The sequence below is a fragment of the Nicotiana tabacum genome, chromosome 13 (genome assembly GCF_000715075.1).
Source record: "Nicotiana tabacum cultivar K326 chromosome 13, ASM71507v2, whole genome shotgun sequence".
Lineage (NCBI taxonomy): Eukaryota > Viridiplantae > Streptophyta > Magnoliopsida > Solanales > Solanaceae > Nicotiana > Nicotiana tabacum.
This window is the reverse complement of record NC_134092.1, coordinates 121,308,520-121,326,383: the sequence shown is the minus strand read 5'-3', so window position 1 is coordinate 121,326,383 and position 17,864 is coordinate 121,308,520. Positions and strand designations below refer to the sequence as shown.

The following is a 17,864-nucleotide window of genomic DNA, read 5'->3' as shown; positions in this document are numbered from 1 at the left end:
ATGAGTGAGCTTCATAATTCTATAATCTACTTATGTGTTTCCACTTGTTGGGAGATTTTATGGAGATAACTACGCCTATCATTTAGTGTTGGTCACTAATAAGAGCTGCGAGGCTAAATGTGGCTTTCTGTTACTCATTTCGGTAAGTTTTGATGTAAATTCCGAATAATTAATTGCAAATTGTGAATTATATGCCCTACCGGTGTGGTGTTCATTATATGTTATGATTTTGTTTAACGGAAATTATTTAGAAAGAGCAAATGGAAAGTTTCGATTAGCACGATGTGTATATTACTTGTGATTCAGAACTGAGGACGAGATCCTCGTATTTTTAAAATAAACTGATATGTTTAAACCGGGCTACGAACTGCGGTGGAAGTTATATAAGGATGAGATCCTTGTGAGAAAAAATCTTGTGTTTAAGTTCTCCCTTGTGAGATCCAATTTGTACTATAGTACTAATAGGGAGTCATGCCTATTAGGCTTATTTGAAAATACTTATATGAAATCCTCTATGCATACTTGCCAAATTTGTGTTGTAATTATTGAGTTTTAACCTACGAGATAGGTTCCCGCCCAGGTGACGTTAAATGTGACTCATTAATTTGGGTAAATAATTTTGAGGTCTTCATGCCTCGTGTCTCGTTATCAGTATTGTGAAAGTTTGAAATGAGATTTTTGTTAACATGAAGTTAATTGGTGATTCTGTAATTGATTATGAACAACTATTAAGACCAGATTGACCTAGAAGGGTGCTCCGTTCAGATGGACCGAGGAATGTGAGGAGAGCTTCCAAAAGCTCAAGACAACTTTGACTACAACCCCAATGTTGGTATTACCTACAGATTGAGGGTCTTATACTGTGTATTATGATGTGTCGTGTATTGGTCTCGGCGCAATGTTGATGTAAGATGGTAGGGTGATTGCCCACATGTCCCGACAATTAAAGGTACATGAGAAGAATTATCCGGTCCATGACCTTGAGTTAGCAGCTATTGTTCATGCCTTGAAAATTTGGCAGCATTATTAGTATGGTGTCCATTGTGAGGTCTACACCGATCACCGAAGTCTATAGCATCTATTAAAATAGAATGATCTTAATTGCGGCAGCAGAGGTGGTTGGAGTTGCTTAAGGATTATGATATCACCATTCTTTATCATCTTGGGAAGGCCAATGTAGTGGTTGATGCCTTGAGTCGTAAGGTAGAAAGTTTGGGCACCTTAGCATATTTACTGGTAGCAGAGAGGCCTTTGGCCTTGGATGTTCAGGCCTTGACCAACCAGTTTGTTAGATTGGATGTTTCCGAGCCGAGTCGAGTTTTGGCTTGCATGGTTTCTCAGTCTTCTCTTTATGATCGTATCAGGGAACGCCAATATGATTACCCCCATCTGCTTGTCCTTAAGGATACAGTTCAGTACGGTGATGCCAAGGAAGTCACTATTGGAGATGACGATGTATTGCGGATGCAGGACAGTCTATGTGTGCCTAATGTGGATGGCTTGCGTGAGTTGATTCTCTAGGAGGCTCACAGTTCGCGGTACTCCATTCATCTGGGTGCTGCAAAAGTGTATCAGGATTTGAGACAGCACTATTGGTGGAAGCGGATGAAGAAAGACATAGTGGAGTATGTAGCTCGGTGTCTAAATTGTCAACAAGTGAAATATGAGCATCAACGACCGGGTGGATTATTTCAGAAGTTAGAGATTCCATAATGGAAATGGGAGCAGATCACTATAGATTTCGTTGTTAGGCTCCCACAGACTCAGCGAAAGTTTGATGCAGTTTGGGTGATTGTGGATAGGCTGACCAAATAAGCTCATTTCATTCCTGTGATTACTACTTACTCTTCAGAACAACTAGCTCAGGTATATATTCGCGAGATTGTCAGACTTCACGGTGTACCAGTATCTATCATCTCTGACCGGGGTACACAATTTACCTCACGGTTTTGGAGGGCAGTACAGCATAAGTTGGGTACTCGGGTAGAGTTGAATACAACATTTCACCCTCAGACAGACAGGCAGTCCGAACACACTATTCAGATACTGGAGGATATGCTTCGTGCATGTGTGATAGATTTTGGGGGTTCTTGGGATCAGTTCTTACCACTTGCGGAGTTTGCTTACAACAACAGTTACCAGTCAAGCATTCAAATGGCTCCGTATGAGGCTTTGTATGGTAGGCGGTGCCGGTCTCCAGTGGGTTGGTTCGAACCAGGCGAGGCTAGACTTTTGGGTACATACTTGGTTCAGGATGCCTTAGAAAAGGTTAAGTTGATTCAAGATCGACTTTGTACAGCCCAATCTACACAGAAGGGTTATGCGGATCGAAAGGTTCATGATGTTGCATTCATGGTTGGTGAGCGGGTACTGCTCCGGGTTTCGCCTATGAAGAGTGTGATAAGGTTCGGGAAGAAGGGCAAGTTGAGCCCTAGGTATATTAGGCCTTTTGAGATTCTTGAAAGAGTTGGAAAGGTGGCTTACAGACTTGCGCTACCACCTAGTCTCTCTGCAGTTCATCCGGTATTCCATGTTTCTATGCTTCGGAAATATCACGGGGATCCGTCTTATGTGTTAGACTTCAGTTCGGTTCAGTTGGACAAGGATCTATCTTATGTTGAGGAACCAGTGGCTATTTTAGATAGGCGGGTTCGAAAGCTGAGGTCAAGGAACATTGCTTCCATGAAGGTTCAGTGGAGGGGTCATCCAGTCAAGGAGGTGACTTGGGAGACCGAGCTTGATATACGCAGCCGTTATCCACACTTATTCACCAGCTCAGGTACTTTTTTCTAACTCCGTTCGAGGACGAACGTTTGTTTTAGAGGTGGAGAATGTGATGACCCAAAATGTAATCTTTAAATTTAATAATTAATTTTGTGTTCTAAGACCTCGAAAAGCACTATTTATCATTCCTCGACTTGCGTGTGCAGTCCGTAAAATTTTTCGGAAAGTTTTCAGGTGAAAAATGGATTAAAATGTGAATTAGAGGTTTAAAACTCAACTGAGTTGACTTTGGTCAATATTTTGAGCAACCGGACTTGAATCAGTGTTTTGACAGTTTCGGTAGGTCTGTATCGTGAATTGGGACTTGGGCCTATGCCCGAAATCAAATTCTGAGGTCCCTAGTCCGAGATATGGAATTTTGATGAAAAGTTAAAAGTTTAAGTTCAAATAGTGACTGGATGTCGAATTTTGTGCAAACGATCCCGGAATAGAATTTTGATGATTCCAACAGCTCCGCACGGTGATTTTGGACTTAGGAGCATGATCGGAATTTTATTTGGAAGTCTGTAGTGAAATTAGGCTTGAAACGGCTAAAATAAGAATTTAAAGTTTAGAAGTTTGACCGAGGAGTTGACTTTTTGATATCAGGGTCATAATCCAGTTTTGAAAATTTTCACAACTCCGTTATGTCATTTATGACTTGGGTGCAAAATTTGAGGTCAATCGGACTTGATTTGATAGGTTTCGACATCGATGTAGAAGTTGGAAATTCTAAGTTTCATTAAGATTGAATTGGAGCATGATTCATGATTTTAGCGTTGTTTGATGTGATTTGAGGTTTAAAATAAGTTCGTATGATGTTTTAGGACTTGTTGGTGTATTAGGTTGAGGTCCCGAGGGCCTCGGGTGAGTTTCGGATGGTTAACGGATCAAAAGTGGGACATAGCTGCTGCAAAAGCTGCTGCAATTTTTTTGCTGGAAATGCTATCAAAACTCGGACTACCTGCCAAAATTGAGGTCCCTGACAAGATCGAGGTCCCTGATAATCGAGGTCCCTGACAAAATCGAGGTCCCTGACAAAATCGAGGTCCCTGACAAAAATCGAGATCCCTGACCAAATCGAGGTCCCTGACCAAATCGAGGTCCCTGACAAATCGAGGTCCATGACAAATCGAGGTCCCTGACAATCGAGGTCCCTGACAATCGAGGTACTTGACAAAATCGAGGTCCCTGACAAATCGAGGTCCCTGACAAAATCGAGGTGCTATAAAAGCTGCTGCAATTTTTCTGCTGGAAATGCTATCAAAACTCGGACTGCCTGCCAAAATCGAGGTCCCTGACACAACAAAATCGAGGTACCTGACAATCGAGGTCCCTGACAAATCGAGGTCCCTGACAAAATCGAGATCCCTGACCAAATCGAGGTCCCTCACAAATCGAGGTCCCTGACAATCGAGGTCCCTGACAATCGAGGTCCTTGACAAAATCGAGGTCCCTGACAAAATCGAGGTCCCTAACAAATCGAGGTCCCTGACAAATCGAGGTCCCTGACAATCGAGGTCCCTGATAAATGGTGGTCCCTAACAAAATCGAGGTCCCTGACAAATCGCGGTCCCAGACAAATCTGTAAGTTATAAAAATAGGGGACTTCGTCCCATTTGCCTTTTTGACGAATTGGAGCTTGAGGAGAGGCGATTTTGATATATTTTCAAGGAAAAATATTTGGGCAAGTGACTCTAACTCGGATTTGGTCAATATACACGAATACATCATTGTTTTCACCATTTAATTAGTGTTTTGAGATAGAAATTTGGGAAAATTATAGAAATCTCATATAAACGAATTTTTGCGATTTCGGTGTCGATCCGGAGTCCGATATGAGTGAAACTGGTATGGTTGAACTCGTAATTGAATTGGTTGTCGGATTTTATAAGTTTCGTCGGATTTCCAAGATGTGGGCCCCACGGACAATTTTTGAGCTAATTTCGGATTTTTATTGAAAAGTGTAATATTTTCTTATGAAATTGATTCCTATAAATTTTGTTGACTGTATCGAATTAATTATGACTAGATATGAGTCGATCAGAGTTAGAAAAATCGAGGAAAAATCATAATACTTGATTAAATTGGAGCAAGTCAAGGTAAGTGACTTGTCTAACTATGTGTGGGGGAAATTCCCTTAGGATTGATAATTGTAATATGTGGAAAGTCGTGTACACGAGGTGACGAATGTGTACATGGGATAAATGTGAAAGATTATGTTTTAAATTGTGTAGATCATTGTTGCGCATTAATTAAATTATTTTATTTTGTTATATTCTTCATTATTGATTTAATGTTTATATTTTTAAATTTGCTTGACCTTTTCCTGCTGATTGTTTTATCTGTTTAGTTGGAACTTGGTTTCTTTTATTCTTTGCATTATTTGAAGGTTGATTTTATTTAAATTAAATATTATTAATATGAAGTATTTGACATTTTTAAACTTTATATTGAAGCAACGTATTAAAGATTTTGAAATATTATTTTCCTGAATTATTTACTCCTGAATATTTTTGTAAGATTTTCGTACTTATTGTGATGGAGCAGTGAGCTCTTTATTGTGGAAAAATATTATTATTGAATTATTTTGACATGATCCGTGAGCTCTTAATTGTGAAAAAAATATTATTGTTGAATTATTTTGACATGAGCCGTGAGCTCTTTATTGTGGAAAAATATTATTGTTGAGTTATTTTGACATGAGTCGTGAGCTCTTTATTGTGGAATAATATTTTTGATGAATTATTTTGGCAAGTTAAATTATTTGAGCACCTGAGGTGCAAATTGTGATATAATGTGATATTGATACGCATGTGGTGGTATAAGGTCTGGGTATTGAAACGCATGCAGTGAGATAAGGGTGGCTTGATACGCGTGGCTAGTAGGGGGAACTACTAGAAGTCATGCGGTGTGATAAGGATGGCTAAAACGCGGGATGCTATTTCGGGAAAAATGTTTTCTTTAAAATAAATTGTGAAGGCTCCCGCGGTGAGATAAGGAAATGAGATATTGTGAATTTGTTTATGATTTGGGACTACGAGGCGGTACCTCAGGAGTTCCCTTGTTGATATTGATTTATGTCCGCAGTTGCCTTTGATTATTGTTGTGATTTTCTTCAAGTTGAAAAGAATTCTGTTTTGTTTCCATGAGGTATTTATTTGCCATTATTTGATGTAATTAAATGTGACATACTACTTGATTCATTTCCATTGTCATTTTATCTTATAATATTCTTTAAACATTTTACCATGCCATTATGTATTCTCCAGTAGGGCCTGACCTGATCTCGTCACTACTCTACCGAGGTTAGGCTTGGCACTTACTGGGTACCGCTGTGGTGTACTCATACTACGCTTCTGCACATCTTTTTGTGCAGATCCAGGTACATCTTATCAGACCATGCATTAGTAAACTAGCTGTACGAGGAGACTTCGAGGTATATCTGCCAGCGTCCGCAGACTCCGTAGTCCCCTTCTATCTTACTATGTTGTCTTCCTTATTTGCTTTAGACTTTGATGTATAGAGACATAGAGAATAAATTCTTAGAAGCTTGTGACTTATTTCTACCAGGTTTTGGGAGTTGAAATTGTTTGAATTGTAGTTTATTTATTTCAGATATTTATTATTATTCCGCATTGATAGGCTTACCTAGTCTTAGAGACTAGGTGCCATCACGACATCCTACGGAGGGAATTTGGGGTCGTGACAAGTTGGTATCAGAGCACTAGGTTCATAGGTGTCATGAGTCACAAGCTCAATAGAAATTGGGTTTGAGGGTGGGAAACAATCTCCTGGACATCAGGAGTCGTCTGGCATTGGTTTTGTGACAATTGGTATACCGGAACACCATGCCCGACCAACTGGAGCAGTTCTGGGCTTTTCAATTGATCAGGGTAATCAATTTCCATGTTAAATTGACTTGAAACTTTGCATACTTGTTCCTCCGGTGTCGTAGAAGGATTTCCAATTGGTGGTTGAGCACAATTTAGCCCAGAAGTGGAATTTGCATTTCGTCGAACACTAGGTGAGCTTCGACTATCAGTGGTCTTCGATTACAAAATTGATACAATTGGTTGATACCCATGTGCAATTGATGATGCAAACATGTTCTCCTCATCAAGGCGAAGAGATTGGTACTGAGCTTTTTCCATTTGGACAGCTGGAACTCCATTTCCGTCCATCTCTATTTCACCAGCGATTTGCAGCTCCTCGGAGAAGATGACTCCCACGGTGGAATTGCCTGAAATTTGGCGGAGAGGTGTGCCTGATGATGTAGAACAATCTCCACCGCTTGGAATTTTCAAATTTGACCCAGAAATCACTTGGGAAGTTTCAGAAGCTCCTAGGCGATTTTGATAAACAGTGATCGCAGTGCCATTTTTGAGATCTGTTGCGACTGGGATATTGTTTTGGAATGGGGTTTCTTGGGGGTGGGTGCACATTTATAAGGCGCTCATTTTGGCGGTGGTTCGGTGGATTTTCACAGGTGGACGACGGAACAGTGGCCATATCACCGCTACGTGTTACTGTAGCAGGCAGTCTTCTCTTTGGTCATTTTATTTCATATAATTATATTGGTATTTTTAAGCTATTTACATAATTTTGCAATAATAGCCTATACGTTATGCATAATTATAATTATTATATTATTCATGCTAAAATAGTATTTTTATATTTTTTATAAGGTTAAGTTATTATTTTTAATTATTTTATTGCATAAGTAATATTTTATTTTTTATTATTTATTTTATTTAAACAATTTCGTGTATTTAATTTATAGCCAATTCCGGACCAATTCAATAAACACCCACACCTTAGCCCAATCCAAACAACCCTGTAATTGACCTGATCGCGACCCATTAAGCGACTCTCCCGTATACCCTTTAAAATATCAGCCGTTGATCTCTCAAGATCAATAACCCACAACTATTACCTCATTTATAATTACCCCAGCCCACAACCCTAGCCTCATTCTCAACCCGTCTGCCGCCCTTAAATGTTCTCAACCCTCCCCTTCTCTCTTCTGAAGAACCCTAGCCGCCTCTCCCTTGACTCCCTCTCCTAATCACTTTGATAATGGGATTCTACCATTATTTACTTACCATATCTGGATTTCTGTGCTATTGGTCACACGGTTATGGTATTACTTAGGTATTTTCCCAATTTTGGCAAATAACATCTCTATATCGGACGGGAATCAACCTCAATCTTGGAGATTTGGACAATATCTTGTCCATATACATGAACAAAGGCCTGATTCTTCATATCAGTTGGCCAATTTTTGAGTATTAAACCCTAACTAGAGTTTGGAGTTTGATTTCTTTCCTTTCCGATTACTTTACTGACTTGCATGCGAGATTTTACTCTTTTTGTTCGTGTTTACTTAATTTCTTTCCTTATTTACTTGATTGATTCTACCACTCTATAACCCCTCCCCAATTACCCCTTAGGATGGACTGGGAATCACTATAAGAATTATACTCTCCCTCTCATTTATTCTATACTGAAACTAAGCTCTTGGTCGGCTGAAAACCAAGGTCACCGTATTCTGTCAACCTCTCTCTAGTGCAAGCACTGCTCAGGGTCTATTTTGAGGCTCTTGTGAACTCTGAAGCACTTGAGATTAGGGGTTTCTCATTACTCTCCTGCAATCGATGCCACTCCTGAGATTTTGGGTTCTTCCTTCTTTACTCGTTTGTTTGCAACTGGTTAGTGCCATGTACCCTCGTAATTCTACTTCTTTCTGTTTTTGCTTATGTCATGTGCATTAGTGTTATTTCACTGAGTTAATTTCGATATTATGACATTCTGCCTATTTTAGTACTACTCTGTAGCTCCACTAGTTTCAATTCTATGATTTTAACTCATATGTGGATAGCTAAGTTGATTCATGATGCTTGCCTGATTCGTAATTGAAACCTAATTGATGGTTGTTGAACTTTGTTTGATTTCTTACACTGAAACTCCTTTGTGAGACTATGTTCTTGCTCGAAATTTCTCTCTTTATGTTGAATCCTTTATGCCTAATTTGTTATTTCTCTGTAAGTCAGGCCTAAATGCGTAGCCTAATATGCTAGCCTTAATTGTGTCAAACCTGAATGATTTCTAATCATTATGTTTATGAATAGTTTGTTACTTATACCTGTTGCTTATTCTGAGTTTGACTTCTTGCCTTGTTCTGTACTATCATGATAACCAACTTATGCCCAGAATGTGTTCTAATTCCTGTTGAGACATTCCTGCCCAACTTTTAACTTTCTAGAGTTCTATTGTTAGCTGTGATTTTGTTCCTGTGCTATTTGTAACTCTATTGTGTGTTTTCTCGACTTGCTCAATCCTTTGTTCTTTAATATTAGTGAGACCTTTAGAGTAAATCTCATAACCAGCCTTGTCTCCTATACTTGGCTAATTAGTACAAGGTCAGATGCTTGTCTTTCCTATTGATGTGGAGTTGACCTTTTTTTTGTTTGTTTACTCTAAGTTTTTGGTGTTATAACTGATGCTTAGCATGTTGAAGTTTCCTCACTCTCAGCTAAGTGATTTCTCGAGCAGGAACTTGTTCTGTTATGTTATTTTTCACTAGACCTCCCTGTTAAAACTTACATGTGAAGGCTATGCTCTACCTGTTCTTGCCTATGACCCTATTGGATTTTTATGTTTAAATCTTGTGTCTAAAGTTTCTTTAGGCTAATTCTGAATCATTTTACTCTTTAAAACTCTTTGGAGTAGTTCACTACCCCATGATGGTCAGTCCTATTATTTTAGCTTTGTTTCTGAGAATGCAAGCATGAACCTGCCTTGTGATCTTGTCGTGTTTCATGTGATCTTGTTCATGTGCTTTGGCTAGAACTGTTGTCTATCACAACTTTAGGAGTTAAGTGTGAAAGGTTGTTTAATCAATTTCCTGAGTGGTTTGTCACATGTGTGTTTAAGTTTGGCATCCGTTTGGCTAAGTAAGTTATTTGTTAGGCCTGGTGTTGGGCCATATGTGTTGTTGGATCTAGGCATTGGATTCAGGAAGATTATACTGTTCTTGTGAGCCTGGGATTTGGGTCTGTTGGTTGGTGAGGTTGCTGAAGGCCCAGAAATTTACTGGGTTATTTTATAGTGGGCCTATACTGTTTGGTGGGGCTTGTATTTGTTTCAGCCTATATTTTGTCATCTTTGAGTTTGTATTATTCCGCTTGGGCCTGTAATTTGTAATAACGAACAATTGGGGCATTAGTGAAATTGGGGAATGGGTGTGTTTTATTCTTGCATAAAGGGTAGAGAACATGTCTATAGGGCATACTTGCTTTATTTCCTATCTTGTTCAACTTGCTCTACTTCTGCACGCTAATAGAAATCATGTCTATAGGAGTTGCACACACCTCACCTAATTTGTCTAATACTCGTACACTATTTCAAACATGCTAGTAATCGCCATACTTGATCTCCATATCATTACTGTGCGTTTAGACAACATGCCTATAGGATGTATAATATATGCTTTTGTTAACCTAGATATCATGTCCATAGGACTTCAAATAATAAATTGATCAAATTGCTTTATTATTTTGGTGTGCTGTCCATCTAGATATCATGACTATAGGACACTAATCTCTTAATCAACTGCTTCTGCCGTTTTATTACACCTCCACCTAGATAGCATCCCTATAGGAATAAGTATGATAACAACAAGTTCAAATATCAACCGTTAGGAAATCTTGCATATAGAACACTATTGTCCGCCTAGAAAGCATGTTTATAGAATCAAACGCTGGTAATTCCCAATCTCTAATAACTTTCAATGCATATTGCGCAACAACTTAGAAATCATGCTTATAGGACAGTGTCACTAGCCTAAGACGCCTATTTATAGAATTAATACTAATGATCCTGAGTCTGCGAATAGTTTATTGCCTCCTCGTCTAAGACATTTAGAACAGCAACGATGCATATACAATACTGGAATACAGAATCACCTAGAAACCATGCCTATAGGACTTTAAATTTTGATCCTGAAACTATATATTGCCTGAACTGCCCGCGTGCATTTATTTTTTATGTGTGGAGGCTAACTTGGGCCTTTAATTGTCTTTATGTGAAGTCTTATTTGTTTTGACTGTCGCCTAGTTTTATCATTTTGAACAACCTAGGAAAAGTCTTGAACCACCCAAATAGAGGTCCAAAGCCTCCTGGACCATAGGCATGGGACGGGTAGTGCACGCATAGGGTACAATTTAGAATTAAATTAGAGCGCCTTTAAGTAACAACTTCAACATAGTAATTGGGTAGCAGGAGATGATAGTTTGCGCCCTGAATAATATGAGCAACCTCTACCTTAAGAAAAGTTGCGAAGTATTATTTATGTTGCACGGGGTGATCCTTTAGGCTAAAAAACATAGGATCCCCCCTCCTTTATATGTTGCTATTCTTTATATACTTGTTATTTACACTTAGTCAATTAACATAGACCAATGTAGTTATATCCTTGTAATCATTAAGGACTTATACCAATTCTCATGTATTATGATAAGACTCTTCGACTTCTGTATCTTCTTTTGTTTATTTGATCACTTGGACTAATTACATAATCCGCATAGTTTAAGATTCGGCTGGAACCTACAGTTATGGACCTCGAAGAGTGTCTAATCCTTTCTCTTCGAGGTAATTTGAGTCTTTACCCGATCTTTGGTGACATGGACTAGTTAAATAAGAGTTATTTGTAAATAGGTGTCCTAACGCACCTTAAAATCGTTAGGTGGCGACTCTTCTCTTTTAATATCCACTTAAAGGAGTTGTCACATGCCGAAACTCGCTTTCACGAGAAAATGGGGCGCGACATGTGTAGATGACATACTCTTGATCGGAAATAATTTAGAGGAACTAAATGCTCTGAAAGTATTTTTACATCATGAATTCAGGATAAAAGACTTTGGCAACTTATATTATTTTCTTGGAATGGAAGTCTTGCGTGAATCTGAGGGACTGATTTTGACTCAGAGGAAATTCACCCTTGATTTGTTGTTGGAATTTGATTGCCTTCACAAACCATATGTCTCTTGCCCACTTGATCCCACCATCAAATGGTTAGCTAAATCTGGTGATCCCATCAAAGAGTCGACCTTGTATCGATATTTATTGGGAAAGTTGAACTATTTAACTCATACAAGGCCAGACCTTTCCTTCACTGTGCAACATCTAAGCCAATATATGCAGGATCCACGGGTTCCTCACATGCAAGAAGCCCTTCGTGTTCTTCGATATTTATCAAAGGATCCTGGTCTTGGACTATTTATGTCTTCTTCCCCTTCATATCAATTATTGGCTTTCTGTGAATTCGATTGGGGAACGTGCCCAGAATCACGTAAGAATGTCAGTGGTTTCTACATATCCCTTGGATCTTTCCCTATTTCCTGAAAATCCAAGAAACAGACCTCAATCTCTCTAAGCTCTGCAGAAGCTGAGTATCGCTCCATTCAGTATGTGGTCGTCAAGCTCACCTGGTTAATTAGGCTTTTTGATGATTTGTCTATTCTGATCTCTTTTCTGGTACCTCTTCACTCTGACAGCTAAGCCGCAATTCACATAGCTAAAAATCCCGCCTTTCACGAAAGGACAAAGCACGTGAAAATTGATTGTCATTTGTTCGTCAGCAGTTCATGGCGGGTTTGATTTCTCTTTCGTTTGTTCGCTCCTCTTCTCAACTCGTCAATTTGTTCACAAAATCTCTTACTGGCCCGATTCATCACCGATTGTTGGGCAGGTCAGGAGTACTTTCATCCCTCTCCAACTTGAGAAGGGGGTTGGTGATGAAAACGTTAACGATGGAGTTTTCCAATCGATCTCGAAGCTTCTAAAGAAGAAAAGAGGTTAGGTTAGATTTGGACCAAACAGGATGTTATGTCTAAAACCTTGGAAGGTCACTACAATATCTGTGTTTGTAAAGTTTTGGGCTCCAGCTATTTTATTTCGTCTTGAGCCACTTTCGTTTTGGGCCTATTAGAAGACTGTGGAAAGAGTATGTTTTAGAAATTAGGCTGTAAATATTATTTCTGTTTTTGTATTTATCTTCTAGTTTGTTATAGGTGAGCTAATAGTCTATGAACACGCAGCATAGGCCGTTATTTATAGATTCCATTCTTGCTGTATATAACACAATCTGTACGGTGCAGAATTAATTCAATACAGAAAAACATAATTTTCTCAATCATCTCCTTTCTATTTTGTCAATTTGCTGGTTCTGAATGTAAATTCAATGTCATCAAATGGGCTAATTAAGCCAAAGATTCTCATATTACAAGGGAATAAAACATGGTATTAGGTGAATAATTACTTTTATAAAATTATGGGTGTTAGGTAATTAGTGTCCACCACATGGCCCTTGATAAACCCATTAATATTTCCAACTGTAGTATATATGCACACAAAAACTCTACCCATCTCATTAATTATCTAATTTTATATGACGTTTGATTTAAAAACGATGTTTCAGATGTTAATTTGAGTTATGCACTACATTAGTATTAATGGAAGAAATTATTAGAATCATTGTTAAAAAGTTAGTTTGATAAAACTGTGTGCTTCTGAATGATCTTTCATACCTTACCAAATTAATTCCATAGTCCTACAACAAGAAAAATAAATGCAATAGTTAAATTAAATGGTAATAAAGCAAGAGACAACTATCAAAAAAGAAATTTACTTTTTTATTTAACAGAAACGCGTCAAAACTGGGTGACTGAATTAAAGTTATCTTCAAAAGACTGTCAACTAGTATATCTTAGATCTAATCTTTTTTTAAAAATATTTAAAATACCTTAGGAAAATATCACGTCAAGTTTTAAAAATTTTACATTTATGATGTTCCAAAAAGAAAAGGCAAGCCTTATAAAGTGGGACATAAGTAATATATTACTCATATTACGAAATCATTCCCCATGTTGTTATTCTATAAAAATACATAGTAGCATATGTAACTCCAAATAATTGAGAAAACAACGTGAAGTAGGTGGAGAATAATAAAAATATAAAACAAGATCCTGCTTTAGATTTTTTATCTATTATTGCATATTATAGAGTCAACTAACTTTACCTAGTAGCATGACTATGTTTACCTCCGTAGGGATGAATATAGCATGTTGACCACCCGTTCACATGAACAAAATAGTTTTTGCACTAACTATATATATATATATATATATATATATATATATATAGTTAGTTTATTTACTTTACGTGAGGTCTATATAAAAATTCATAAATTTCAAATCTCGAATATGCTTTATTTTGTTATTCAATAAAAAACTACACGTGGTACATTGTAGCTACAGAAAATGGAATGCATATTCGAATTAATTAAAACGTGAAACTTGAGAATATATTATAAAAGTATGATGAACAGAAACCTGTCGGGTGATTTTATATCAATTTTTCTGTGTACCTTTTTGTGAATTGTTGCGTATATAAATGAACTTGGTTATACTGGTAGCATGAACCAAAACTTGCTACAGTTCACAATATGGCTGCAAAACAAGTAATCCCTCCATTTTCTCTGATATTGGCTTTTGCATTCATCCCTTTACTTGTGTTTTCTGCACAAGCAGTTCCATTAGAAAGGTTGAATTCTTTAAGAGTTATTAAAAGTGTGAATAAAAATGGTCCTTTTCTTGGTCTTGTCACAGTCTATGCACCAGAAGAAGAAGCTTTTTTTAGTACTGGTGTCTTTAGGCCTGATCCTAGACACCCCTTTGTTGATTTATCAGGTAACTGTAATGTTTTTGTGGATTCAACTAACTCATTACTTTTCTGCTTTAATTATATATAAATGTGAAGGGGAAAAAAGTTGAAATATATACATATAATAAAGTTAGATTTATTCTGGATTCACCTACTCAAGATCTTGGATTCGCTTATGCAGTCTCTAGCTCCTTGATTTACTTCAAAATATTCTTGGTTTCTTTGGCTTTAACTTATGTTAATTTCCAGAATTAAGACTGACTTAAGAATCATTCTTGCAGGTAGACGTTTCCAGATTGGGAAGGTTGCAGGAAAGAAAGTCATTTATGTGAAATGTGGAGTTGGATTGGTAAAAAAATTCTGAGATCTTTCTTTTCAAGTCAAATGATAATATTGTCCTTTCTTTAAAAAATAATTGTGCTGCTATTCTTGACCACTCGTTGATGATAAGAGAGAAGTAAAAGACCACCTATGGGCATGATGGGATAGTTAGAATATATCAATCAGATGTCTCGATTTTTACCTTTTTACTATCTTAGTGCATCTATCCGGCTCGAATCTTGAATAGTCAGGCGAGTGAGTTTTTGAATATTGCGAATGTATAAAGAAAAAATAAGGGAAAGTAAGAGTAAAGTTACTGTAGTACCATTTTGCAAAGATTTGATAAAATAGTTGATTGGCTTATCCTTAGGTGAATGCAGCAGCAGCAACACAGCAGATGTTGGATCTGTTTGACATAAAAGGAGTAATCCATTTTGGTATTTCTGGTAATGCCAACAGTTCTATGCACATTGGAGATGTCACAATCCCATATCAAGTTGCACAAACTGGGCTCTGGGATTGGCTGGTAAATCTTACTAACTTTTAATCCTTTAAACAAACCAATATTTTTTTAATTTTTTTTCCCACTGACATTATAGTTGGCTCACATAAATTGTGTGTTTGGACAGAAACCAAATGCAACTTTGGAACCAAATGATTTTGCTCAATTTGATTTCAAGAATTATAATGCACCAAAAGGAGGGGATAACAAGTTGGGGCGTGTTGGGTATAGCACGGAGCAGTTTTACTCAACTTCAGGGGAGGTCAATGTACCTCAGAGACCAGTTTGGTTTAATATAACCAAGAATTGGCTTCACGTAGCCTCTCACTTACAGGTAAGTGATGGACTTCAATTATATTGTTATACCAGTACTGATATCGAGTAACTATGTTCAGCAATTAGAGGCAGATCGATTTTCTATTTGGTATGATTGTAATGTGTTTGGATCCAATAACAGGGGATGAAACTGGAGCAGTGTGCAAATTCAACTTTGTGTCTTCCCCAAAAGCCTAAATTAGTTGTTGGACTTAAGGGGGCAACTTCAAACTTTTTCATTGACAATGCAGCTTACACAGATTTCCTTTTCAAAACTTTTGGGGTTACATCACTTGACATGGAGAGCTCAGCTGTTGTAATGGTAATTTGCTTTTCCTTCTAACTTTTATACAAGATAATGTAATAAGATTCTTTATATTATCAGGTCACCTGACACCTATAAGATAGTTATATTATGTTGTTTGGACTTTTTAAATGTGCCGACTAGTACACGTCAGATTCTCCTGCATTTTGAAGAATCTAACACGGGTGCGATAGCTCTTTTAATTTGAACTAATAGCTCTTTTAATTTGAACTAATAGCTCTGTTTTGGTGATTTTGTGCAGACATGCTTGTCAAATGGCTACCCAGTTATCGTAATTCGTGGAGTATCAGATTTAGCAGGGACACAAGAAGGAGACAACACAATTAGATTATTTGGACCTTTAGCTGCTCTAAACACAGCCAAAGTTGTTATTCGTTTTGTCAAGTCACTTCCAGGAAACTATATTTCCAAATTCTAGCATGTTAATAACAACTAGAATATTTCGTAAGACAGATTTAGGACGAGATTTGTGCGTCTAATTGAATTTACTATCTTAGGTCGAACTATGTATGCATATGTGAAAAATATCCAAATATATATGTATAAAAAGATCACACTTATTCGATTCGAAACTTACTGACTCTTAATTCTGAATACGTGAATATCATTTATTCCAAAGATGAATATTTGATGGTATTTACGAGCTCAAACAACTAGGAACTGATCCCATTATTCAACATTTTCAATTAGAATAAGTGATTGATTGGATCTTTCATCTTTGACTAAATATGTGATTTGCTGGATCTTTGACTAAGATTAACTAATAAAGAGAGAACATGGTCATTTCATAAATGGATGTATCAATGATGAGCAACTACAACTAAATTTTCAACTTGTAAACTACGTACCCTATAGTTTCATGTAATTCATAGAGCTCCCTTTTGTCAAATATTGTGAACCAAAGCTACAATTTAATCTCAAACAAACAATTTTCCCTTATGTTTCTTTTATATCATAAACCCAATCGTACTATCATTTATTCAAATTCTTCGAAGCTTTTTGCAAACTCAAAGGATAAATAACAACATAAAATACAAAAGAAACTAAAAGAAATTCAAAATAAGAAGAGTACGAAGGCTAATGAGAGAAGGATCGGATTTACTTATCTATTTGTAATTTTTTCAAAAAAAAAAAAGAATTCCTTCATCATTGTTTATGTAGAAATATTATTTTGAAAGAGTTGAGTGGTATGAAAGTACTGAACACGTGAATTCAAAGGTAAATTAACAAAGTAAAATAAAATTGGGTGGTTTTGTAACTAAAGGGAAAAAAATAATTATAAATTATTGAAAATAGTGAGGAAGAATGTAGCACGTGGAGTTTGGAATAACACTTCGAAAGCTTCTCTAGTTCACTTAGTGGGACTTCTCGTTATCAATGGCTGTGTTTCAATTTTTATCTTCCATTTCTTAAAAGTATTTTTTAATTGGGCAATAGGGAAATAGCAATAATATTTTGGTAAAAACTTTTGCACACTCATTGTTTACCTTAAATCAAACAATTTAACCTAATAGTTATAACCTAGAGAAAAAATACTTACTACTTATCATAGTTAAGTATTTTATTGAGGCAAAACACATTTTTATATTTACTGATTTGATATAAATATCGAATACGGATAAATTTTTATAATAAATATTTTTGTGTCCGATGGAGATGTCACAATCCAAACCAATTTGCTCAGACATGATTGTCGATATTTGTTGGTGACTTGGACTTGATTTTGGCGTTTTCAAAACTTAAAAGTTTACAATTCTCTAAATTTCATTTAAAACTACCTATCTTAATGATTTGGCCTGCCATATTTTGGGGTGCCTTTTGACGACTTGATGGGGCAGTGAAAGTTGCTTCTGGGGTTCATGCCCACAATTTCCCATTTCTTTCACATGTGGGAATATTAATCACATAAATTAT

The 17,864-nt window shown here is 36.9% G+C and overlaps 1 protein-coding gene across 1 annotated transcript; it reads left to right on the top strand.

The window, feature by feature from the left end:
* Nucleotides 1-14,137: 14,137 nt before the first annotated feature.
* LOC107772062 (bark storage protein A) lies at nt 14,138-16,522 on the top strand. Its single transcript, XM_016591546.2, has 6 exons — nt 14,138-14,513; nt 14,769-14,836; nt 15,179-15,334; nt 15,438-15,644; nt 15,768-15,947; nt 16,192-16,522. Exons 1-6 carry the CDS (start codon nt 14,270-14,272, stop codon nt 16,366-16,368), a joined length of 1,032 nt encoding a protein of 343 aa, XP_016447032.2. The 5' UTR covers nt 14,138-14,269; the 3' UTR covers nt 16,369-16,522.
* Nucleotides 16,523-17,864: the final 1,342 nt, after the last annotated feature.